Source organism: Scleropages formosus, chromosome 6 (assembly GCF_900964775.1).
Source record: "Scleropages formosus chromosome 6, fSclFor1.1, whole genome shotgun sequence".
NCBI classification, from domain to species: Eukaryota; Metazoa; Chordata; class Actinopteri; order Osteoglossiformes; family Osteoglossidae; genus Scleropages; species Scleropages formosus.
Window position 1 is genome coordinate 24,015,827 of NC_041811.1, and position 27,114 is coordinate 24,042,940.

At 42.5% G+C, this 27,114-nt stretch overlaps 1 protein-coding gene across 1 annotated transcript; it reads right to left on the minus strand.

Moving 5' to 3' along the window:
• Positions 1 to 26,726, minus strand: LOC108936098 (prostaglandin G/H synthase 1-like). Its single transcript, XM_018755178.2, has 17 exons — positions 26,586 to 26,726; positions 26,322 to 26,417; positions 23,263 to 23,379; positions 20,802 to 20,942; positions 14,752 to 14,895; positions 14,112 to 14,293; positions 12,993 to 13,076; positions 12,423 to 12,669; positions 11,563 to 11,849; positions 10,190 to 10,337; positions 9,309 to 9,652; positions 8,216 to 8,293; positions 7,811 to 7,847; positions 4,397 to 4,492; positions 2,926 to 3,102; positions 2,258 to 2,439; positions 1 to 2,160 (listed from the first exon to the last, which is right to left on the minus strand). Exons 1-17 carry the CDS (start codon positions 26,689 to 26,691, stop codon positions 1,597 to 1,599), a joined length of 3,030 nt encoding a protein of 1,009 aa, XP_018610694.2. The 5' UTR covers positions 26,692 to 26,726; the 3' UTR covers positions 1 to 1,596.
• Between the last annotated feature and the right edge of the window lie 388 nt (positions 26,727 to 27,114).

The following is a 27,114-nucleotide window of genomic DNA, read 5'->3' on the forward strand; positions in this document are numbered from 1 at the left end:
TACAGGCTAATGAGGTTTGATTATTTATTTGTAATTTGTCTGTTTTACAATAGTTCAAACATAGAAAATGTGCAGAACTAATACTTTTTGTATATAGGAATGATCAAAAGCTTGTCATGCCTCCTTGCACCTAGAAAGTGTGACAGCCTGCAAGAGCACATTTAGGACTAGAAAAGTCACTAGTTATGGACACTGATGTGCACTAATACAGAAGAATATCAGCATGTGGCATTCAGCTTAAATAGCACAAGAGATGTAAAAAAATAAAAAAAAAAGTTGTGTAATTGCATCCAAGGAACAGGACATTTGGTCAGCTCTCAGAAGACACTCAGGGGGCTGCACTGGAGTCACGGCGTTATACCAGGACTCGCCCTGTCCACATGCTTTCCTCTAGTAACAGAGCGACTCGGAACAGAAAAGGCTCACAGTACGAGGAAACGCGTCGGGAATCTACGAGAGAGTTGCACTCAGCTGGAAGACAACTAGCCCTGTGAGGCTGCAGCAAAACTCAACGAAAACCTTAAGGGAAAAACGGAGCGAGACCACATGCATGCCCTGTGAAATGTATTCAAACACAGTTCCATAATCTCACAGAGCTGTACATATTGAGCTGTAGTAATATTGATAGGAAGACTTTACTCATATGAAAGAAATGTTAATAAAATGCTCCACAAATATGTAAATAAGCAGCCTTTTAAATATTCACAAAGTGAATTTTTACTATTTATTTTGATTTTATATAATAAGTATTACCGTCAGCAGATCAACTCGATACACACTGGCTACTGTCCTCATGGTTCCGGGACTGATGTTTCCTAAACTACTAGTGGCATTTGCCTACGAGTACTTGAGTGACAAACAAAAACTCAGTAAATCACATCACAACACAAAGGCTGCTCACATGTACATTTCATGAAGATTCTGAACATACTTATGAGTCAAAGATACAAACCACTTTTGCCAATACTACACTAAACAGTACTGAATAAATAAAACTGCCATGTATGCTATTAACAACATTCTGATAAATTAGTTATCTTTAGAACAGCATTTTTAGAGATAAAAGTTACCAAACATCCAACTGCCAAATCCAAATTTGTCAAAAAAGGAACATCGGATATGAACGATGTTCAAGTTCGACTGCGCCAAAAGATTACTTCCACAGTGCTCCGCAATTAAAATATTCATAGTAAGTTTACTCAAGAATTCCTGTGGAATAACACCATGCCATTCCAGTGCTTATACATGGTCCATGAAGAAAAACAATTAATTTGTAAAGGACAATGACGCGAGTACTCTTTGCCTTGAACACGTCCTAGGCGTTAAACCACGGAACCTGAGCGTTGACCATGGACCGTGCATGTCTGTCTGTAATACGAAGGTGGTCAGCTCATTCGGGCACTCATTTCGAGCGTTTTGTCACCATAGGTGGGCGAAGGAGGAGAAACACACACAGTTAAACCGCTAATCTGGAGCACATGTGCATCTCCACCATTAAAGGATAAACGCAGTAGCAAAGACTCTTCAGAACATACAATGGGGTATCTACTTTCCAACAAGGAATTACTTTTGTCGAGATGTGGGGAACACTGCAGGCTAATCGATGTCCAGGTCGCTGTCCGTGTCACTCTGAGCGTGCTGCGAAATGGCAGCGCTGCGAATCGAGGTCGGGATCACGGCCGTCTTGTCTGGCAGCAGGCCGTACTCTTGAAGGAAGGCCTCCACGTCCACAGCAAAGAAATCTTCGCCCAGCTGGTCGGTGATACGCACAAAGTTCCCAATGAGGTCGCCACCCTTGTACACCAGTAGGGCAGGCAGCGCATTGCCTGTGAAAAGAGAACTGGTGCCAATGACAGAGCTGCGCACGCTGCAGAACTTCACGAGCGGGTACTCCTGCGCCAGGCACAGCAGGCTGCCAGCCATGGCCTCACAGGCAGGCACATCCTCCTCGTAGATGTGGATCATCACCAACGTGCCCCTATCCTCCTTATCCACAGCCTCGAGGAACTCCTCCCCACTGCTCAGCTCAAACACCTGCTCAAAGCGCTTGCCGGCGTACAGCTGCCGCCGCATCTCGTCAATGCGCTGCTTGCGGTATTGTGCCAAGAAATCTTCATCATCCTCATCCTCTTGAAGCAGGTTGTATTCCTGCAGCGTCATCTAGGAAGGACACAAAACGCAAAATGATGAAACGTGATGACAAACGGTTGGATTCCTCAGAGCAACCAACAGTACATTTTGTGGAAGCCTGTCTCACCTTGCCATTTATCTTGGCCTGCAGCTCCTTCTGCTTCTCCTTCTCACGCTCATCATCCAGATGGGAGCGACAGGTCATGGACAACTTCTTGATCAGCCGCTCCATCTCCTTCTTCTGCTCCTGGCGCTGCTCTGTCTCCAGCTGCTTGTACTTCCTCCAGTCATTAATTACACCTTTTGGCCCTGGGAAAGAGCATCATCAGCCTCTAGTATCATTACCATTTTCACCGCAAATGTCACTGAACATTTTACTATGATTTTCAACAAAGTGAAAACTCATTGACGTGCATGAGAAGAAACTCGTAAGGGTGTCATAAATAGCCACGTTAATCTGGATTTACGCAGTTAAAAACCGGGTGCGAAACGTTACTTTAGGGCAGGGGACGAAACTACGTAACAGATGAAAGATCCCATCATTAACCACCCTGCTCAGTTTAAGTAGGTTTATCTTGCGCTTCTGAAAAATGATCAAGTATCAGATATGGACACATCATTATTATCCATATTAATTTGGGATACCAGACAGTTTCAGTTTGCAACGACTGTGACGGGGATGGACAAGTGAAAGAGTACAGGTAGGACAGTGGGCTACTTAACCCTGAGCATTACCAATAATCAGGCTGCACTGTAACGGTATGTTTAACAACATGGTCTCCGAGAAAGAACTACCTGTATTTATGGCACTGCCGTCCTGACTGTATTCCACCTCCAGAACATCCGGGTTACGAATGGTCTTGTCATCCACATTCTCTTCCTCCTTGTCACTGTCTTCATCCTCACTGCTGCTGTAGTAATACTGCAGCTTCTCCCCAAGCAGCTTGTCATCCAGTGTAGTCATGGTAACACCTGTATGTTTAAGCAAACCTACTAAGCTTTTCCATCACCGGAACTGACAGAGTTCAAGAACATGCATTACGCCGGCCAAGAAAAACTAAATCATTTCCAGCAAGTCTGGGATCACATAAAACGGCATAGAACCGATGCACCTCATTGGTCTACTTTGTATTAGGAGCCATCAGCTTCACTAGTCACTCAAAGAAAAGAGCTGCTCAGTCAGTCTTCATGAGACACATCATTCAGTCTTTCTTCAATCGAGAAGAAACAGTGAAGAGAAACAAAGCACTTTAACACTTCTAATGGTCCATCCTTGACCTTTTCAGAACAGGCATCTCCATGGAGTTTTCCCAGAGATGAAGGGAGAGCTCTGTAGCGGAGCTGCATCCGGGCCATTTTATATCTCTAAACGAAGGTCGGTTCAGCTCTGGGGGCAGGTGGAGTGATGCTTCATATTAAAGTGATTCTGGATATAAAGCGCTACACAGATGGCCAGGAGTGTGTGGTCAATATTCCACCGCCATTCTGATTCTCACAGCAACGCATTCATTCATTAAGCCTAAGCTACAGGTCCGTAACTGACATCACTGCAGCAAAATTATGCAGATCAGGAAGAAAATGTCAAACATGTATATGTTGCAAACATAAGAAGCAGCAGCAGCGAAGACACACCGTATGAAAGGTTAAAACGCACTGTGGTGGTGATGTGGGGGGGGGGGGGGGCGGCAGTGCTGTTACCATGGCAACGCTCCACATACAAGAGTCCGGAGTGCAGTGCTTCTGCGTGGCCGCTGGCAGTGGTGGTAAAAACAAAGCGCTACTGTAGTACTAGATCCCCAGAATGCGGCAACTATCACTGTACGCTCGTAAAAATGATTCCTTTATTGCCAAATTCTACTACAATTATCTATTCTAGGTGCGCAGCTCATGACCGGCGGGGAAGCAGAATATATTGTGAAGTAACTCGTTAATTGGATTATGTGAGATTTAGCAGGGAGATCATGGGTTGTACAATGTTTTTATTATCACAGCGGGCTCCAGATATCGGAGACGACTAGTCTCTAAAACATTTTTTACGCTCGTAAAGGTTTTCCGATGTTCTCGTGCCTATCACCGCGTCACCTGCACGAGCGTGTAGTCTAAAATCATCATCATGTCGACGGCCCGCTCCCACTCTATGATCTATCACACACGCAGTCGACACTCACACTGCGAGCGAACGCGGAGCTGACAAATACACAAACACATTCACAAACATTGTTCGAAACCTTACACAGCGATCAACAGAGGCTCTCCGCAAACGTACCTTCTCTTTCTTGTTGCCAAAAACGACCTCCGATTGCTTTTCCTTTCACCGGTCTCAGTAAAGACGAGTTTAATGTTACCTTGTTAAACCATCCTTCTGTAGACACATAGGCCAATCAGAATGAGATAAAATGATTGACAGCAGTAAAAACCAATTGTTATTAGACAGGAAGTTTCTTCATTTCCGTGCTGACACTTATCAAGCTCGCATGCATAACACGGAAGAGGAAGCAATAGGTTTATTTGGTAATGTTTTTAATACGTGCGAGAACAGTCAGTGCATATACACAGGTCCAAATTTGCAAATAAATACCTATATTTTCTTTTTTGATAAAGAATTTAAGCAGTATATAAACACTGTTGAGGAATGTAATAAGGCCATTAACTTGGAGTGTTTTGTTATTTATGTTTATTTTCTTATTTCTTTGTTTACTTTCCCCCTGGTTTGATTGTTCTGGATTTAAATAATATTCAAGTATCGTGAGTGTTTGAATTGTTTAATAAAAAAAAGTGTTTAACTTCGGAATTTCCTAAAAGATGACGGAAAAGCTCACATTACACATTAGCTAAACAGAGTCTTCCGTGATCACAATCACACTTGGTATTTCTATAATTCTTTCCGCTGTGTTTTAATAAAGTATACCTCATCTGCAATCTTTCTTATATTGTTTCTATTACAATTTAACAGAAACAGTTTGCAGTGTCGAAGTAACTGTTAAGTGGAAACATGCCGTGGGGCGAAGAAAGACGCAGAGGCAGCGTTCATCTTGAGCGCTTTATTGAACACCGCCGGCCCCAGGGAAATGATGCTCTCGGTCCGAGGTCCCCGCCTCCTCCATCACCTGCGCGTCAGGCAGTCTTCCCAGCCTGCTTAGCGCCCCCAGGCCCTCTTCTCTCTTTCTCGCTGGCAGCCGCAATCACCCCTCAATTCCCTATACGTCACCAAACGCCAACCAATCACAGCACACGCATTTCCCGCTAAAACACAGTAACGCGGGTTGTTACAATACATTAAGTGTATTGCTTTTTATAACTTTTCCACAATAAATTATTTTATTTATAACTATTATAATACCATACATACTCTCTAGAAACAGGAACAGATATGTATATGTCACTGTATTCTAGTTATAATTATGGGGGTAGGATGGCCCAGTGGTTGGTCAGTCTGGAATTTGCAGGTTCTTTGAGTAACTAATGAAGTTGATGGCTCCTTAAAACAAAGTAGATCAATGAGGTGCATTAAGCCACGATCTTTTCTGGTAACGGCCACTATCCAGCCACTGTCACAGAGACATCTCTGATGCCAGACTTTGTATTCCCCTCAGAAGCTTCTGTGCAAGTCATCTTGTTGGAGCTTACAGTTCCTTGAGAAGAACAGATGGAAGAGGCTAATGAAAGAGACATGGCAAAGTGCATGGAACTGGGGGAACAGTGGTGCTCAAAAGGCTGGAGGACAAGGTGTGTGCCCATTGAAGTAGGCTTCAGGGACTTTGCGGGTAACTCTTTGTATTGGGCCTATAGTATGTAGTGTAACCAGAGGAGGAAGGCTATAAGAGTTGTTACTGAGGCTGTGGAGAGGGCATCTAGAGGGCTGTGGATCAGGAAAAATGAACTGTAGGTTCAAGGTAACATGACCTTGGCACAGGCTGAAGGTCTGATCAGCTCTGGTTGGGTATCCTGGAGAAGGGGGTGTATTGTTGAAAGACCTGAAAAACCCAGTGACCCCAGATTCCATCGCTGATGATTTGTTCAGATGTAGTGCAAGATGTGTGATAAAATACAAACTAATTCTGCAAAAACTACCAGACAATGTAACTGAGTAAATAATTGTAAATAGCTTAGTACACATTTAAATCATTAAGAAAGAAAGTAACTAAGCAAATAATTTTCTATGCCGGTTCGGCCATTGCACCACCCTACTACTGAGGCTTTGGCATCTTTCAGAAGCATCATTTCCAGCTCATGCAGAATACTGTCCTTCCCACAGTACTAATATAATGCGTTCCCTAAAAACCCTTCACAATGTAAACTGTCATAACTCAATGACTCCATTACCATTAGTTTCACTGGTAAAAGTTTTCATTTGTTCCTCAGGTCCAAAAGTGACATTCGTGCTAAAATATCACTAAATACCATTAAAATGGGACAGCTGGTAGTGTAGTAGTTAGAGTGAGTGCCTTTGGACCTAAAGCTTGCAGGTTTGAGCCTCACCTCCGGCTGTAGTACCCTTGGGCAAGGTACTCTGAATTGCTCCAGTAAAAATTACCCAGCTGTATAAATGGGTAAATAATTGTAAGTTGCTTTGGAGAAAAGCATCGAATAAATGTAAATAGTTCCTTCAATAGTTAACATCTGTTGCCATAAAAATGTGGTTACCTTGTGTTAATTATTCTATAATACTGTGTTTCTCTCTCTCTCTCTCCTTGTGCTCATTGAGCTCTTTTAAAGCTGTTAGCTACACAGGGATGATTCCAGGATTTTTTAAAAGAGGTGGCGCAGTGGGAACCAAAAACCAGTCGGGGGGGGGGGGGGGCACATTTCAAAATTGACCACTTTATTGTAGCCTGTTTGGAAAAAATGATTGTGCCTTTAATCTTTAAAACAACAGGAAGAACCGATAAAGTAATCAGATTACTTAGGTGGGTTTCACAGTATTTGTAGATTGTGTCTGGTGTTTGCGAGTGTGGGGGTGCAGTGGTGAAGCGGTTTGGCCGGATCCTACTCTCTGGTGGGTGTGGGATTCAATTCCCGCTTGGGGTGCCTCATGACGGACTGGCGTCCCACCCTGGGTGTGTCCCCTCCCCCTCCAGCCCTGCACCCTGTGTTGCCAGGTTAGGCTCTGGTTCACCGCTACCCTGCTTGGGACAAGCAGCTTCAGTCAATGTGTGTGTGTGTGTGTGTGTGTGTGTGTGTGTAAAATATGAATAGTCCTAGGTTGCATTTATGTAATAATAATAGTAATTAATTGACAGACAATGTAATTGCTGTCTTGTTTAAAAAAATACACACACACACACACACACACACACACACACACACACACACACACACACACACACACACATTTTCTGAACCGCCTGTCCCATACGGGGTCGTGGGGAGCTGGAGCCTAACCCGGCAACACAGGGCGTAGGGCCGGAGGAGGAGGGGACACACCCAGGACGGGATGCCAGTCCACCGCAGGGCACCCCAAACGGGACTCGAACCCCAGACCCACTGGAGAGCAGGACCCAGTCCAACCCACTGCAGCACCGCGCCCCCCTGTTTAAAAAAAATACTGCTACAAAATCCAAGTCTATGCTATAGTATCACTTAGAAAAGGCAAAAGCTCCCAAACCTAAGTTGTACTGCCATCTGCCTCCACTGGGGGCAGTAGTGACAGATGATACTTATCTGTACTGCTGTACTGCACCATCTAGCCTCAGCTCTCTGAACCCGAGGGAAAACTTCTGGAAAGAATAGAAGAAAAACATCTCATATCCTGCTTCAAGAATGCCAGGAGTCAAGCATACAGCAATTCAACATTTATTTTCTTTGGCTCCAGATCACCACAACCCTCAGTTGTATAAGCAGTTTCTGAAAATGGATTGTTAGATAAGTACTATTTTACATTTAAATGATCTTTATTCAGGTAGCATGGTCATGTCTAGAAATACAGCTGATGCTAAATAATCCCACTTTCATTATTTATCTGAGGCTTAGCTGTTTTTGTTCTCATTCCAAAGACAACACAGGTCCAATAAAGATCCCCATTGGTGGCTGAGAAATTCTTCACTGGTCGCAGTGTAAAGTTACACTTAAGGGCCTTTTCCCTTACCGGAAAAGACTGGAGGTAATATGGGCTGATAAAACTTGGCATGTTGCTTTCTCTCTTGGGGCTCTGCTTCTCCATGGTCTACACCCCGCAAATGTTTAGAAAAGAGCCAGTCAAGGCAGTCACTATGCATGCACTGTGTTTTTCAGTGACATGTAAAAGAATCAAACATATCAGAAGTGAGTATGGTTCAATATGTTTAAGATATATTTAAGCCTCTACTTTGGATGTCTTTAGTAGGAGAGTAGAAATGTTATAAAGCCTTTTGAAGTCACCCAATAAAAGCATTAAAAATTTTCATTTTTACATGCAATCTCCTATCTATATTTCTCAATGAAATAACATTTTTAAATTTTAAATGTTTTATTTCTTTTTATTTGAAACAACACTTGGTTTGAAAAATACTGAAACCAGTTCAAAAATCACAAGGCACTTTTTGAAAATTGTTCTTCAATAAATAGCTGTTCTAAAACTTTTAAAAACATTCCAGTTTGCACAGTAGCACTGCACAAAACAAGCATCCAGTGTTGTGTACAAGTATGCATATATGTCAACAGCAAAATTCGTTTTGGAAATCTTTTTCAAGTGCAGTGAAGAGTTTACATAGTAAATCCTGGAACGACTGATTCTGTTGCGTGATAAGTTGTGAGGGATCATGCCCAGAAGCACCCAGACCTCTCTCTGATACCACCGTTGCCACTAAAAACACATTCCTCAATGCCAGAGAACACTAACCCTACCATAATATGATATATTTCATCCGAATTCCAGTCAAATATCCTTTTCTGGGCATTTATGTTTTTTTCCAAACTGGTTTATGGAAATTCAATATTTATGAGGATTAGACTACATATTAAGAGGAAAACAAAAAAAAATAAGGCACAAGGTGATCTGTGTTAGACGGCAGGAGAACAGCATGTAAGGTAAGTAAAAATGTATGTGTCAACCAAAGAAAAATCACATTCATTATTTTCTTCAGATCTTTATAATTTGAGAGCTACAACTTCCACAAAAACTTTTTTTAAACCTTAACTTTACTGGCAGTAGGAAATCCTCAGATCACCCAGCAACAGCTTCCAGTGAGCTACAACTCAACCTTCTCCTTCTGTGCAACTTCCTGTTGGTTGTAATCTGCTGGTGGCACATGAAAAGCCACATATGGACACCACTTTGTGTTGAGGCACACCAGCTTCTCTAGCGTTGCCGATCTGACGATGTCAAACCCTGTTTGACCACCAAAGGTGCTGGGCTTCCAGTACTCTGGAGAGCAGATGGGGTTTCCCAAGAGCCCTTTCAAGGAAAAAGGTGACCCGATCTCCACCATACTCTGACCAAATATGGCGTTGGGGCGCGCCTTCTCAAGCAGCATTGCAGGGTAGAACTCTAAGGCATCAATATCTCCATAGAGCTCCTCTAACTCCTGAGCCATAACTTTGTCATCTACAGACCAAGAGACAGGTGACAGAGAACACAGTATTTTGGTAATTACTGCTCAGAAACTACAGTGACATGATAATAATGCCCAAACAAACACTACAAAATGTCTGAAAAGCAATTTAGTAGGTATGAAAATAGCAAAATTACATGAAATTAAAATATTGTACTGGTGGAGGAGCATAACAATAGATGATACTTATTTTCTTTTAATTACTCTTCAGCCTGAAATCCACCATGTCTGAAGAGGTAACAGCTGGCTAATCCATGCTCTAAAGCTGCCTGCTCCAAGTTTATAAAACAATGATGTAACTCCCACATAAATCCAGCATTCCATAGACCCCGGACAGTCCAACCACACTGAAATTTCCTGTTCGTACCACTATAATTTCTTCTGCATTCCCAAGGTTAGAAAGGTCAAATAACAAATCAAAAAATGAAAGTAAACTTTCTCCCTGCAGTTACAGCGTAACTTTACTGAACTGCAGTTTTTTTTTCCCCTCAAGTCCAAACCTGGAAAAAGTTCTCGGACGAAGTGCTCACCTGTGAATTCGGCAAAGGATGTGTAAGGTTTCAAGTTAAACCGCTTCCTGTACTCGTTGAAGGGCTGCATGCGCAGGTATCTGGATTCCTTAATGGTGCCCACAGCCACATTTGCCACCACATGATGAATGTTGTGACCCCCACATACCTGTAAGGCACGGGACAGAGTAAACATGGTGTCTATGTGATGTATTTAAACACACTACTGCTGAGGTAAAGCTAAGCAGAGAAGACCACATGCCGGAGAGATACACACAGCTGTACACATCAGTCACAGAACACTAATAAGGCAGGAAATTAGCCAAACATCTGACTTCTGGGCTAATGTCCTTGGTACCAGACGTTCTTGGGAAACGGGAACACGCTTCCATCCGTGAAAAAATGTTTGAATGTGAGGTTTAAATGTCCACACAGAGACCCTTCAGCTGCTAGCCAGTACTTCCACAGAGCACCGCTCCATTTTCTTCACATTGCTCCTACCTCATGCCCGAGGCCATGTTTATGCCCTGCAAAATACTAATTCTCTGGTCTGCTACCACTTTTTTTGGAGGAAGGACAGAGACCTATGTTCCCAAAAGAAGTCAGTTTACTGACAGCATACTGACTATTTATAAATTCATATTTAAAGGATCACAAGTATCCTAATGCAATGTAGATATTAAATTAAGGGCACTTTGATAGTACAATTAAAGAATACAGACAGGCTATAGGAAAGTCACGTTTCACATACAGAAGCAAAAATGATCATACTACTTTGTATTGCAGACAGTTGTCAGTAGATATTTTATAAGGTATATACATATTTTCAAATATACGGTTAGTCTTTAAACACTACAAAAAAGATATGAATATCTTTAAGACATCAAGCAAATAAAATCTTGACTGTGCTATCTAACATAAATCAGAACAAGCCATGACTCAAATATGTGTCATTTAAATATCCATTTTCTGCCCCTGATATAATTTACCACAATGTAGTGGTTAGAATTACACAACTCCAAATGTGCAATATTGCATTACCAAATGTGCAAATGGGAAATTATATGAGCTCATTGCTTCTTGTTTTTCTATACAGGCTTATTGTTATCTATAGGAGAAAACATGCAAAGTAGGGAATAATTTAGTGAGCACTTTCTGGGAAAGTTCAAGACTCTGAAAAGTTTATTTCTCCCTTAAAAACAATTGTAACGTAACTGTAATTATTATGCGATTAGGTTATACAGTACAAAGGGGTGTGCCGTAGCAAAAAAGCAATTCCATAGCTGTTTTATACAGTACTGTATATGAAAAGTTAATCAGCACTTTTCCATCCTGTTTTGCCAAAATGGGGATCGTTTAATATGTGCATAGGTGTAACTTACGATGGACCTCACCTGGCCAGCTGGTTGTTTTGAAAAGGACTCCACAAGTTTCTCCACACCATAATGGGTCAGAATTGAGGTGTTGAAGAGGAAGTGGGAATAGGGAACGTCACTGCCATCAATGTGGAAGCTGTCCGGCATTAGAGGGTGCCAGTGGTACAGCTGGGTGAACTCCACAGAAATGCGATTCCCGTACTGGAACTGGGAGCTGAACAGCAGGCTGGGGTCAAACTTCAGCTTCAGCAGGTAACCACTCAGGTGCTGAACGTACTCTTCAATCACAATTTGGATTGTCTCACCTCCCCAGAACAAGAAAAGACGGCTTTCAATCAGCTGTAGCAGCCAGCATTTTTACCTTGCCTAAAAAATGGCCTAATAAGTCAAACGGTTTCAGGACAGCACTGATTTAAACAAACATAAAAATGTAATTGTGTAGAGGGTGGCACAGTGGCACAGTGAGCAGTGCTGCTGTCTCATAGTGCTTGGGTGGTGCAAGAGGACATAGGTTTGATCCCCACTCAGTCTGTGTGGAGTTTGCATGTTCTCCCTGTGTCTGTGTGGGTTTCCTCTGGGTGTTCTGGTTTCCTCCCACAGTCCAAAGATAAGCTGTTCAGGTTTACCCATAGTGTGTGAGTGACAGAGAGTGTGTTACACTGATGTATGGATGCATGACCCATTGTAAGTAGCATATCTAGCAGTGTAAGTCACCTTGGTGAATAAGGTGTGTGGGCTCATAACACTACATAGTAGGCACTGGAAGTTGCTCTGGAGAAAAGCATCTGATAAATATGTAAATGTAGCTAATCATTTGGTTAAAGTACGTCCATTTATTGGCGTGGACTTAGGTGCTGTGTCTGGCCGGTGGTGCTCACCAATGATGATGAGACGGGCTGTCTGGAAGAGCTGCTCGTCGTCCCAGGTGGGATGTTCTGCCTTCAGGATGTCACAGATGCGGTTGTGTTCACGCAGCCACAGGGTGGCATACATGGACAGGCCAGGCAGGAGCCCAAACACCTCCTGGCCAATGGCCAACCGCTGTTCTGCAGGCACATGTTTTGGATAGCTCATTTCCACAGGTGCCTGCATCACCGTTGGGGGGTACATCTCACCATCTATCATCTGAAGAAGAGGGAATGCATTACTTTTACTCCAGTGATGGACTACTCGAGAGAGGCGAGTTATACTTCACATGAGGGAACATGTTCACTGGGAAGATGACACATGAGCATATGGGTAAAATCATATGCAATCCTACAAACACTGGAAAAAAAAACTTTCTCAACTGAGATTATCTGTGAGATTACATCGTATCTTCTTTAATGCCTCCACCCACACGTGACGTCGCTGACAACGACAGGTCTCTACAACTCCTTGTGCACAACATAGGATAACTGCTTTCATTAAAAGCATCAGCAGTGAATGCTCTCCTGCATGTCACGCACCTGGTATTTCAGTTTTCCGTCTTTGTGAAGTCGCAGATTTAGTTGACGGACCAGGTTATCGCCGTAAATGTGCCCAGCATCAACCTAGTGCCGGTTCACACAAATTAAAAAAAGACGTGTTAAAATCAGGATGAGTTGTCAACAAACGTTCGCTTCATTTTTAAGACACATTAAAAGAATTCCTTAACAGACCATAAAACCCATTAAAGGACCTCGCAACAATATGATTTGAACTGGCTAAATGGTTGCGCACTATATTGCTCACATGCAAACCTTCAATACCGACAGTTTATTAGCGTTTCATGTTTCAATAGTAGACCGGCCACATAATTTATTTTTACTACATTCAAGCATTATCGTCACTAATAAGTTTTGAGAACATTCACAACCTCTTAACTGACTTCCCACATCCTCCTACCTCTGTATATAAAAACAGCATGCACTCATGGCCTCTAAATTCTGAGACAATATCTAAAAAATAAAAGACAATCAAGGCCAGTTTTAACTTTGACCTACGATAGCATTTGTAGCATTTAACTCAAATGACAAATAGTTTCAAATATGGTACACAGCACCCTTGAAAAACATTTTGGCATGCACCAAAAATATTGCTACAGCTAATTAGTCAAATATGTTTACTCGTATAGCCAGGCCATGTTACTGAAGGTTACATATGGCCCCATCTAACTGCAACTGCTTATGTTGACCAATCTGTATTGTTCCACTGTATGAAGGACAGAAGTTTTCAACTTGTAATTTTTGCAGGTCAGACATTTCTCTGAACTGCAGTGCAAGTAGTTTGTAAATCAAATTTTAGTTACAGTTGTCACTTGCTCATAAACTGGGGTAAGTTGGTAATTATTTTAAAGTGTTATAAATACACTATAATTACAGATTTTATTACAATTACTATATATTAAGTTTTTTTTTTAAGTTTATTGTTTCTCTGAGATGTACGTTGCTTTGGAGAAAAGCGTCTGCTAAATGAATAAATGTAAATGTATTAATTACTTTTATTATTCCTTTGTTACTTCTCATGTTGTGTAGATATATGTATATAAAGAACTTGAAACTACATCACTGATTACTGAACGTGTGACACTCCTGAGAAACACTCACTCCATGTCCCAGAGCTTTAGTGAATTCCAGCCCCTTCCGATTGTGTGTCTTGAAAAATTGATGGGTAAAATGTTGAGCAAAGAAGGCAAACATCAGATTGCTTCCCTGGGGATCTGGTCTGAACTTTTTCCTCAGGAAAAATTTCTCCACCAGTAATTCAGGATCTGGAAGTGTAGCTTTTCCTATTATAAGAAATCAAGTAGATATTTAACATCTTGTATAAAACTACATTTAGCCATTGTGTACATTTTCAAAGAAAATGTAAAAATGTTGAAAGGTTACAACTTTTAAATCATAAATTCATATACATGTTCAACTCACTAACCAATAATAAACGTTAAAAACTGTGAAAAGGAATGAAAATAAAGTAAGAATGGGATCTCAAAATATTCACGTTGTTGTGTTGCCTGCATTAAAAAGACGAAAAGTGTGCCATCCATCCATTATTAATAACCTTTTGTACAAAGCAGGATCAGAGTGACCCAGAGCCTATTTCAGAAGCACGGAGAATGAGACAGAGTACACATTGCATGGGATGGCAGGCCATTGCTGTGAAATCCTACATTTAAGAATGCGGAACAAAGTCATTTAAATGCATTAGCATACAAAAATGAAGTACACCCATCTAAGTAAGCTTTACCTTTGACACCCATGGGTGTGGGGCAGTCTTCAGGCACTGGGGGCAGGATGCGGGTATAGTACGTTGTATTGTAGTATGACTCCCAGCTCAGGTACCCATACTTGGAGTTGTACGTTGGAGGACTGGGAATTAGATTGGACCTTACTAAGAGAAGAATACAATATTAACTGCAGACAGCATAAAACATATAGAGTATTTACAAATACCAAGTTAGATGAGTTATGTCTGTTAAAATACAATTCCCATCCAAAACAGAAAATGCTCATCGTTTTAATTACAACAATTCAGCCTGTATTGCACATAATATCATTAATTCATTCACTGTCAGTAACTGCTTCTCCAGTGCAGGGTCATGGTGGTCCAGACACTCTTCCAAAAGTACAGATAAGATGGTGTATGTCCTGGAGAGGATATCAGTCCATTGCAGGACAGTCGCACAAATATAGACCCATTGAGACAATTTAAAATCACCAGTTTAGACTGTGGGAAGAAACCTGAGCACTAGGAGTGAAGTGACTCAAACACAAGAAGAAAATGGAAACTCTGTACAGACAGAGCTGAATTCAATTCCATATTCGAACCCAAACCCCACAAGTGTGTGGCACCAGCTGGGCCACTGCGCTGTTCTTACCTGTCAAAAGCTTCTCTTACTTTCTGTTGTGACAGTTTAACATAATGGGGTTTTGTGATGGGCGATCAAGATGTAAACTAGCAGTTAAGGTAAATGTAGCATGTAGATGTTACAGATAAAAGTATCACTGTGAAAAGCATGTTATCACAGTGTATTGCAGAATGTTTACCGCAGGGTGGGTGGTTTAAGTTAAGTGTTTCTTTTGGGCAACATTAAAGCGGTGTAGGAACGGTTGATGAGGCAGTAGCAAGATGAAATCCAGACCCGGGGGAGTATTTGTGTTAGTGGGGATTAGTCAGGAGGTTTTTGGCAGGTTTGTCTGTAATGCTTAAGATGCATCTGCATGCTCAAGATGTACAACGTTGTAGGTCTGAAAGTATTGCTTCATGATTAGGGAGTGCCATGAAAATTATGTGAACTTCCACAGAAAGTGCAGAATAAAACGAAAACTTAAGCATGTGAGACAATGAAGTGTTCCATGTGGTCCGTTATTCATTAGAAAAATTGATGGGAAGAAGTACATACGTGTTAAAGTTGGTGACATCTGTATGTTGAGGTAAAACACTGAACAACAACAACTTACACTGTCTGTGGATTTCTGAAGAGAAATCACTAGTAAATATGAAGTCAGAATAGCAATGTGACCTTTTTCTTTAGAAAGACTATGAAGTAAGATGTGTGAGTAAGGTTAACAAAATCATCCTTTGACGTTGGTCTGATTACATCAAGGAATCACATCTGCCAGAAGTTTCCCTTAACTGGCAAAGGTTTATTATCCTTGGAGTCTCTCAAGTTCACTCATCACCAAAACAGAGGCTGTAACTAAACAAAACAGAATACGTACACTACAAAGTTACAACATCATATTTTATTCTGCCAACAGGGTTACCATTGAAAAAGATCCTTTATGTAGTTGTAGAGAAAACTATGTAATGTTATGTAATTGGGGGGGTGCGGTGGTGCAGTGGGTTGGACCGGGTCCTGCTTTCTAGTGGGTCTGGGGTTCGAGTCCCGCTTGGGGTGCCTTGCAACGGCCTGGCGTCCCGTCCTGGGTGTCTTCCCTCCCCCTCCAGCCTTACGCCCTGTGTTGCCGGGTAGGCTCTGGTTCCCCGAGACCCCGTATGGGACAAGCGGTTCAGAAAATGGGTGTGTGTGTGTGTGTGTGTGTGTGTGTGTGTGTGTGTGTGTGTGTGTGTGTGTGTGTGTAATTCCAGAGTGGGCTGGTGACTGCCTGGGAGCGATACCATACCCTGGGAACATCATAATTACGCAATTTAGGGTGTACGTGTGGTAAGCACAATGTCAGTAATTGACAAAAAGTACACTCTTTCCTTGCCTTATAAAAGTAGTTCATTCCTGAAAAACCCTTTGGAGAGTGAATTCTCATAAACTGGAAACATCAGTTTATTTTATAGGTAGAACAGGGTAATCCCTGCAGAGAAATTCACAGCCGCATTCCTGAACCCCTAAATTGGTACCTATTTATGCCATAATATTACCGAATTTCATTAAAATGGACACAACCGCTTCAATTGTTAACGTTAGTTATAACATAACAAGGCAGTTTGCCTTCATTAATTACTCTCTAGTACTGTATGGCTGTATACATGTGCTTATTCAGCTCTTTCACAGATATTATGTACTGTACACTTAAAAAATGCTCACAAAACGTTGATTCATATGACACTTAGTTTTTATGCATTAATTCAACCTGTGATGCCAAAAACAAAATGGAACAATACAGACAAAAATCGATGAAAACAATGCAAATGGATTCATATTCATGAACTGACATTGTTTGTATAGTCCAAATGAGAGCCATGATTACCAAGATTATAACGGGCGAAACAAGCGAACATGGGGTAACTGAGGTTGAGAATTTAACACAGCACAAGCGAAACCATAACTGCGAAGGAGACCACGTGGTGGCTCTAGTCTCGCACCGCTCTGCTGGTGTGAGGGGTGCAAAATTCAAATTCGGTTGTGTTAAACGCAAAGAAATGCCTCTCATGCCAAAGTAGGGGTAAATCAAGCTCCTTGTAAATTCAAATGATTGTAACCCATATCTCTAGGTATGACTGCACTAGATCAGTTTAATGACTGAGAGGTGAAGCCACCTTCATGTAGAAGCCTCAGATATTTGATAAAAACAGAAAATCAAACACTTGCCAACAAAAGCACTGATCATTTCATAACTTGCACTCAAGGCATCAGAGTGTGAAGCACAGCTCTGCCAACACTCTGAAAAGGAGGGAATATTTAATACTGTAAAGCTGATCTATTGTTTAGTGCTAACTTCCATGGTCTTCTCACTCCATTTATATAGTCTACAACATGTACAAATACTGATTGTCTGATCAAAAAGTTCTTAGACTTATCAGGTACTGTACTTAAAAAGCAGGGGGCCCGGTGACACAGCGGCACAGCGGGTTTGTATGGGGTCTGCTCTCTGGTGGGTCTGGGGTTCGAGTCCTGCTTGGAGTGCCTTACGACGGACTGGCATCCCGTCCGGGGTGCGTCCCCTCCACCTGTGTTGCCGGGTTAAGCTCCAGTTCACCTCGACCCCGCTCAGGTCAAGCAGTTTCAGCCATCGTGCGCGTATTTAAAAGAAGAAGGTACATGCATTATTTTATGTGCTCTCCCCTTCTAAGCAATCTCCCCAGATGACATACTTTCGTCCCAACATTACTGCCCCTTTCAGAAGCAATCAAACATCGATGTGACTACGATGTGCCTTCCCGTTATCCCAGATGAATGGAATGACAAAAAAAAAAAAAAAATCTAATTCCGTTCATTTTTAATTTAATTTTTTTCTGTCCAAAATTCTTCAAGAGACAGCAGTGTGTGAAGGAGCACCGTCATGGTGCAGACACCATCGGCCATTTTTCATACCTTTTGGCAGGTTCATATTAGTACGTTACTGTGCTAGTAATTTAAGTATTAGAGATACTTAAATATATGTGCTCAAGACTGGCAATAATGTAATAATCGACCAAAGACAGTAGGCTAATCTAAACATTTTTTCTAAGAATTTTTTGGTGGTCATACGGCAGGTCCATGCGTGGTAAGAGCGACTGGAAAAAATTCAAACCTACCGAAATACAATCCATTTTTCAGGCAGCAATTCAATTCAATTATTCAAACACTGTGACAAATTTGATGGCATATTTTCAAAACTGCAGTCTAGTGAACAAGAAAAGATGTACTTGATGTACAAGATGTAAACCCTGACGATGCTTCCAGCAAGAGAAGCGAAACGTCGGCACCAATGCCCCGTACGCGGCGTAATCCAGAAGAACAAAACCTCCAGTCAGTTGACTGCAACCGCGGAAGCCTAAGGACTTTGATAAAAGACGTACTTGTTTAATTAAATACCTACAAATAATTCTCTCACAAAACCACAAAAGTACACACACACACACACACACACACACACACACACACAGAACCGCTTGTCCCTTACGGGGTCACGGGGAACCGGAGCCTACCCGGCAACACAGGGCGTAAGGCCGGAGGGGGAAGGGGACGCACCCAGGACGGGACGCCAGTCCGTCACAAGGCACCCCAAGCGGGACTCGAACCCCAGACCCACCGGAGAGTAGGACTGCGGTCCAACCCACTGCACCACCGCACCCCCTCACAAAAGTACAATACATCAAATACCTAATGCAGTAACTATATTTCATAACACTGAGTATTTGGTAAACCATTATCTAGCAAGGCCCTATCCACATTAAGTTGACTTCATTGTCTAAACAGCATCTATTATTTGAGAAAATTTGATATATAAATTGCATCTGGCAAAAACATAATAAAAAAAATACATGTGATTTTCCTGAAAACCACTAAAAGCAGCAATAATCATCTCAAGCCAGTTATGCCGCTGCTGATGTGATGCGGAGTGTGGAGATGTGAGACTGATCACATACACACTGTTCTAAACTTAATAACCTCTTAAACACGTTCTTGTCACGCCCCCAACCGCGTGCCCAACAACCGCACCTGCGGGAGATTAAGGAGGACGGGCATAAACGGGGCAGCCTGGAAACACCTGATTGCGGAACCTCACTGTTAGGAAGACCCAACTTGTGCCATGACCTGGCTCCCTTGTTTGCTCCATGGTATTTCCTCTTCGCGCCTTATCCCTGCGCCCTTGTCTCGGATGATCCTCGGCTCATCGACCAACGGCTTTGCGTTACTCTCCGAACAACGTTTGCAGGTCGCCCGACCCTTGGTTGTCCCTGACCACGCCTTTGCCTTTCCCTGACTGGACCATGGCACTTGCGATCGAGTCCGTCGAATCAGTTTCCGGACATGACAGTTCTGTGATGTGTCCCATGAACAAAACACTATAGGCGGAACTGCGAAAGCATCCTGTTGTAGTTCTTCTCGGAAAGAGGTCGAAGACCCCTTCCCTCTCGTAAAAATGTGAAAACATACAAATTTTTGTTAAGGTAACTTAGAGAAGTAGAGAGAGAAATAACGTGCACATAACCCTAAACCCACAGAAAAACAAGTAACACTAGTTTTATCTCTGTACTGTTAGAATTGCCAAGAGCATTTTCAGCTATGCAAGGGAACAAAGTTTACATTTCATTACACATCACAGACGTGCCTGAGGCGTAGGACTACATCATGGGAATTCAGATGAAACTAGAATGGAAAAAAAAAAAACCTTGAATCCAATCCAGCCGTCTACCTGAAATGTGCTTGAGCTCTGCCTTTCACTTCTATTGCAGTGTGAATTTTATCATTCAGACAGACTGTTACACTGATCAGTAACTTCAGTTTATTCATTTAGAAGATGCTTTTCTCTGAAGCAACTAACATTGTTAATCCACCTACAATTATATACCTATTTATACAGGTGAGTAATTTTACTGGAGTAGTAATGGGTAAGTACTTTGCACAAGGGTATTAAAGCTAGAAAGAGGATTTGAACCTCTACTTCTTGGATCCAAAGACAGCACCACTATACACTATACTAGCAGTTGCCCCCTTGCTACCAGTCACTATAGATTAATGCTTATCTGACACAGAATAATGAATTAGGCTAATTTAACATGTTGCGTCACTTAAAAACCGACATCATACCCTGGAGACCTAACTGAGTTGGCTTTTCTGGAAACCTACAACTTTGCTGTATAGACCTGAAAAACCTTTTGTACCATACCATACATCTGTCAAACATAGTGTTTCATGTTCTCATTTACTCAGGTGGTGTAAAAAGGGCCAAAATGAGATTCAAAGGGTTTCAAAACACACACACACAAAATCATCTTATTCAGTACAATCAGTTGCTTAGCTAATACCAACAAGCCCCTAATGTACAGGTTCTAAGCAAAAACAACATTCCCTTGGTGCCTGTCACATACAGTTTTAATTGTTTCTTTAGACCTGTGATCAGGTGGGATATTACCTGTAAAGACCAAGCGCATGAAAACATCTCTCAGAAAGGTCTGGTTGACAATATCCCACAGCCACTTGAAGTGGGTCAGTATGTAGTGCACCACATCGGGGCTGGGTTTCAGCTGCTGTCGAACCCAAGACCAGAACTCAGCTGTAAACAAAGAGGTGGAGTTATAGTACTAATACTGCAGCCTTACATTTATTCAGTGCATTTCTTCAAGAAAGCAAAAATGAAAAAGAAATAACATTTAGAAATTCTGCATTATTACATGCATCTTTTGGATGATGTCTGCTACTGACCTTGTGCCTAAGTTGGATTTTCCGCAAATGGAAATTTATTCACAACAGTGCAGGTTTTGATCCTATACAGTGCTGGGATGATATACAGTGACCAAATGAACCAGCTGAGCAAAGATTGATTTTTAAAAATTAGTAAGAATATAAAAATATTGAAAATCATGATAAACACATTATATGATGCTTGAGGCTGATATTGATTGCTGGATTTTGGCCTCAGGTTGCATGCCATGCATTCCTCCACATTCCACTTGGCAAGCCACTAAGACAGCATTACTGAGGGACATGAAATTTATAATCTTATGTGAGTTTCTGCAGGAAGTCAAAATCCCATAAAACAATCTTCCCTAGAGCCAGGGACTCCCTCTTTTTGTTATACATTTTAGTTTGCATGCTTTTCTCTTTCTTTACAGGGAACATTTACTAATAATTAAATTTATTGTCCCGTTTTTTAACAGATATTTACAATCCAAAGGAATTTCAGTTAAGAGCTTGGTGGTGACAGAGAGGATGGACAGCAAAAAAAAAAGAAAAAAAACCTGCAGAGTTACTAAAGCTGTGACAAAAATAGAAATATATGGCAAACCTTACAGGTTCTCAGTGGTGAGACACCTTTTGGGGAACATTTGCTTACCTTTTGGTAAAACTACATTTTAAAACGATCACATTATTGCGTTTTCTTAAAACAATATGAGAAACACAAATTTAAAAGCACGCACAGAAAATGAATCATGAAACTATCTATGAGTTTAGCTTTAAAATAAGGTCTGGAGCTTTATCTCTGTTAACTCAGGCAGAACCTAAGCGTTCTAAAATATTAGGCGTATTTTAAAAAAGAAAATCAACTTCCCCTTCCAGAGTCAGGAAGTGCACAAAGCTTTAGATAAGTGGCAGTGAAATGGATAAATACAACAAGTTCCTGACAGAACCACTGAAAGCATTTGGAATAGAAAGTGTGATATGAAAAATAAAAGCTGACTCCAAAGATAAATATTTTTGCTTATTTTTCGTATGTAATTAAATCCGCAATGCAGTTACTTTTTAGGGAAACACCCAGAACAACAGCTTTACATTTTTTGATGGATTTAGTTTACAACTTTTTCAGTTCACCGCATTAGTAAAAACCCAACCGAGCCATTAACCACAATTGGCCACATCTTTACTGTGATACAATCCTTAGCCCTCAGTGAAACAGGGCCGTTACGACCTACCAGCCAAATCAGACCATGTGGCCACTCTTGCTGGACTCTGATGGCAGACCCCCCCCCCCCCCCTCCCAAACCGCTACCCCACTTCTTATTAAAGTGCGTTACATAATGTATTATATAATCATGATGCACACACTTTCTATTTCATAATGACTGTCCTGCTTCAGTACATTTCAGTTACAGATTTCACGTCCCGTTTGTAAGGAGGGTTTTCTTAGAAAGCCCAACTTCCAGCTGTGCTATATTAAATGTGTATTATATGATAGACCTGCCACATCTGTACCACAAGCAAAAATGCATATTGCTGTGTAGCACTTTTCCTGTAGACACTTTCAAGAACTTTACAAAGTTACAGTGGGAAGGGAGGGGGGGGGGTAGACTACCGGTGTGAAATTCATCTTAGGAGTGTTAGCGGCTCTGTCGGAACATCAGGACTGTAGATTTTACGCACATTCATAGCCTGCTAATGAACGAGAGACAAACGTTGTAAACATTATTACTGGACTAGAAATACTGGCTTAGGATGCCGTTCATGTCTTGTCTAAGACGAGGAATGTGACTGTGTTTAATGGTTGCACAGCTTTCAGAGGGACCTGCTTAGCATAGCAATGCAGCTGTATTTATTCCCCTTTTCTTCTAGGGTATGACTTTCCTAACTTGATGGATTCCCATACGAATTATTTCAAGGGTGGGATAGTCGTCCTCGTCTTACAATGTTCCCCAGTTGCGGAGAATGTACAGCTGTGCTAAGCTGTGCATTGTGAATTTTTTTCATCGTGGCTCTATGCGGAGTGAACCAAACAGTTCCTTTGACAATCCGGCCGTTACGCATATCTCTCGTTCTGTTATTTAGACTGTCGGTTGCAGGAAATGTTAACGATGGCCGTGAATGTCAGGACTGCAAGAAAAGAAAGTCGAGAAAAAGGAAATTGAAAGCTTGAACAAAACATTAAAATGCAGACTTACGGATCGTGCAGTTTTCTCCGTAGTAACCTGTGCGGGTACAGTCACACTCATATCTGTCTGGGCCAAACCTCACACACACGCCCCTGTTCTGGCAGGGGTAATGACAGCAAGGATCGTCTGCAACAGGAGAACATAAACGCAAATGAGTTCTTAAAACCGCACGAAAGGGGCCAGGTGACAGCTCGACTAACACTTCTGTAACTGAAACGTCTCTCACGAGCGCTTTTCTCTTAAAAAAAAAAAAAATGTCCTAAATGACTGCACTGCGGAAAGCTCTTACTGATGTTCACCACCTCATTCACCAGGAGGACTGTGTCTGATTTCAACAGGGTTATAGCTGCTTCTCTTATCCCTACAAAAAGATGTTACTCCAGTTCCCCAACTCCAATCACTGCACAGTAAAATATTAGTCTTAATATTAAAATGTTCTAATTTAATCAGCCTCAGTCTCCCAGGTGGTTCCACAGAGTGGTACAATAAATAGTGCTGGTCACTCAGCTCGTGAGCTGTGGCTTCAGACACGGGTTTGGATCTGGCTGCATCTGTGTGGACGTGGGTTTCGCCTAAGTGCTCCAGCTTCCTCCCGTGGTTCAAAAACACATGTTTCGGGTAAACCGGTGACCCTAAAATGCAGAAACTGTTTGTATATGTGAGTGAATGAGTGTGTGATTGCCCTGTACCACTGTGACCCTGCATTGGACAAGCTCTAATCGATAGTGAAATGATGAGAAGTTCCATAACACTGTTATCTCAACTATAGCGGGTATTTGATTTAAACAGAGAACACAACAGAAAACCCTCAAATAAGGTTACAACAACAATAATCCTTATAACATAGCTGCCCAAATATAACACAGAAAGTAACTCCTTTATAATGCAAATAGGTTCTGGCCAATTACGTAATACAGTGATTGATAAAAGCCAACATTCTGCATACTTATCAAATGTGGCCATTTATTCTGAGATAAATATGCAATAACTTTCATGGCTTAGATTGTACAAAGTAATAAGCTGTATGCAAATGCTCACGACCAAGCGTACCTAATTTTCCCTTCTTAATTTTATTTAGGGGGGTGTGGTGGAGTAGTGGGTTTGGCCAGGTCCTGCTCCCTGGTGGGTCTGGGGTTCGAATATCACTGGGGGTGCCTTGTGATGGACTGGCATCCCATCCTGGGTGTGTCTCCTACACCTTGTATTGCCGGGTTCGACGCTGGCTTGTCGCAGCTTTAGCCAATGTATGTGTGTAATTTTATTTATCTGAGAAGTATAGCATTCTTTTAGTCAGCAGGTGCCTTTGTACAAGTCACTATGAATTATGAAGCGGCAGCAGGATCCTTTTGGCAAAACAGTGCCTGCCTGTGCCAAAAAAATCTTACACATTCCCTGTTTTATATACATTAAGGGCAAATTTTGGTCAAGGTTATGGCTCCCCTCACAACCTCCCAAAAATGCCCATCTTGAAAAATTAACACAAATGTGTTTAACACACGGGGGCGTGGTCGCGCAGTGGGTTGGACCGGGTCCTGCTGTCCGGGGTTCTGGGGTTCGTGTCCCGCTTGGGGTGCCTTGCGACGGGCTGGCGTCCCATCCTGGCTGTGTCCCCTCCCCCGCCAGCCTTATGCCCTGTGTTGCCGGGTAGGCTCCGGTTCCCCGCGACCCCGTATGGGACAAGTGGTTCAGAAAATGTGTGTGTTTGTGTTTAACACACAGGGGTGTGGTAGTGCAGTGGGTTGGACCGGGTCCTGCTGTCCGGTGGGTCTGGGGTTCGTGTCCCGCTTGGGGTGCCTTGCAATGGCCTGGTGTCCTGTCCTGGGTGTGTCCCCTCCCCCTCCAGCCTTATGCCCTGTGTTGCCGGGTTAGGCTCTGACTCCCTGTGACCCCACATGGGACAAGCGGTTCAGACAATGTGTGTGTGTGTTTAACACACATATTTGTTCCCTAGTCATTTTACCCCACTTGGCTTAGCAGCAGCCACTATTAACATTCCTGCAGAGTTTAGCTCCCTGTACCTTATATTTTCTTACATTTGCCAGTTTTGGAGGTCACCCACACACTATCCTGTATTCTAAAGTGTCTGCTGGCGGAGATCTATCACAGACAGGTGAGAAATCGCTCCTCCATTCTTCTCAGAAACACTGGCAAAAAGCTGCTATTGTCCAGCCTGTATGAGTATCTCGAACAATATCCCGAATGCCTTACATTCCCCGCACCCCACACCTCACAAGGGAAGTGTACTATTACAAAAAAAAAAGTGGACTCATCCAAGATCAGACTTGTTCTGCTCACAAATACCTCCGGCCGAGGAGGGAAGAGGTGGGGACCTAACAGGAAACAGAAATTATCCCAAAGCCAAAGCATCAGTTTAATAGAACATCTGACTTTTATGTAGCGGGCCACACGTTGGCCATCGACTTGCACATTTGTGAGGACAGTTTTGTAATTATTACTACCTGTACTTCAACACAGGCTCTATGTCTCCGAAATGGGATGCCTCTCGATCATTTTCAGAGTCAATTGAGTAGAGAAGATAGATAGATAGATAGATAGATAGATAATACTTTATTAATCCCACAGGAAATTTTTATGTTACAGCAGCAGAAACAAAATGTGTGTGTGTGTGTGCGTTGCTCTCATCTGGTTTACCCAAATGAAGTAAAAATGACTCCTGTATAAATGGGTTATTCATTTTGAGAAGCTTATCATACAAACATTAACATTTATTAATTTAGCAGACGCTTTTATTTTTGTCCGAAGCGACGTAAATCTCAGCAAAAGTACAATTTTATGCATTACAAACACACCAGTCAGCAAAAATAATATTTCACAAGCAAAAACTTCAGTCCAGGAAAGTCAAAAGTGTAAAGAAATAAAGAGAGCAAAGCAACCGAACGAGACTGTTTCTATGAGAGAAACCATAATGCCCTGTTTTTTAAAAGCAAGTTTAATTTGCTGTGTCAGTCACGTTCGCTGGTGCTCGTTTGTTTTTAATCGAATTAACGAATGAATGAATGAATCTTCGTCAGGAACGAGTGCTGTGCGCTCAGCTGCACTTTACTTACACGTTTTCCTGGAGATCTCCGCCTCCCCTCGCGCGCCGCCGACTCCTCCTCGTGCCAGCACTACTACGAGCGTGCATATCAACGCCGGGCTGGAAGCTGCCAAAGAAGTGCACAAAACGCCTTCGTGTTCATTTTAGGAGACGATCTCGGCATGTCTTTCATCGGCGTATTAACTAAGCCCATGATACTGCAGGGTTAGGGAGCTGGCGGGCGGCGGCGGCGGACCGTCGTCGCGCGCCTGTGTGTGGAGAAGCGCGCGCTCACCTCTCATCCTCCGCTCTGATCCACTCCTCCGCGCTCGCTCCTTCGGCAGGGTCTTCGAGCTCCGCAGCGCCTGCCTGGTTCGGGGCGGCTCGCTCACTTCTCGCATGAAATATGATCGAGATGATGTCAGCGCTGCGCAGCTCGGTGACTCGCCCCCGCGCCTCTGTGGAAGTGGGCGAAGTGCAGGAGGCGCCGCGTCAGTGGGACGGACGGAGCACGTGGAGGTGAGGTGCCCCCCCATGTACCCAGGGACCCCCCCCCACACGCCTCGCAGCTGTGCGCTCCCCTTCGGAAAGCTGGGATGCCCCAAACTAATTCTGTATAATTTATTACTACATCCCCGGCAGCAGTTCTCCGAATCGAGGTACTTAATTTACCCTGAAATGATTGCAGTAGGATACCCGCCACGTGTCTATAAATCTGTCAGTCAAGTTGATTTCCACGTTGTACAAGAAAAAGACTCGCTTAAATTAGAAGTATTAATTCCATAGCGATTTACGCTGTTAAGTTACTTACCGTTAATTACCGT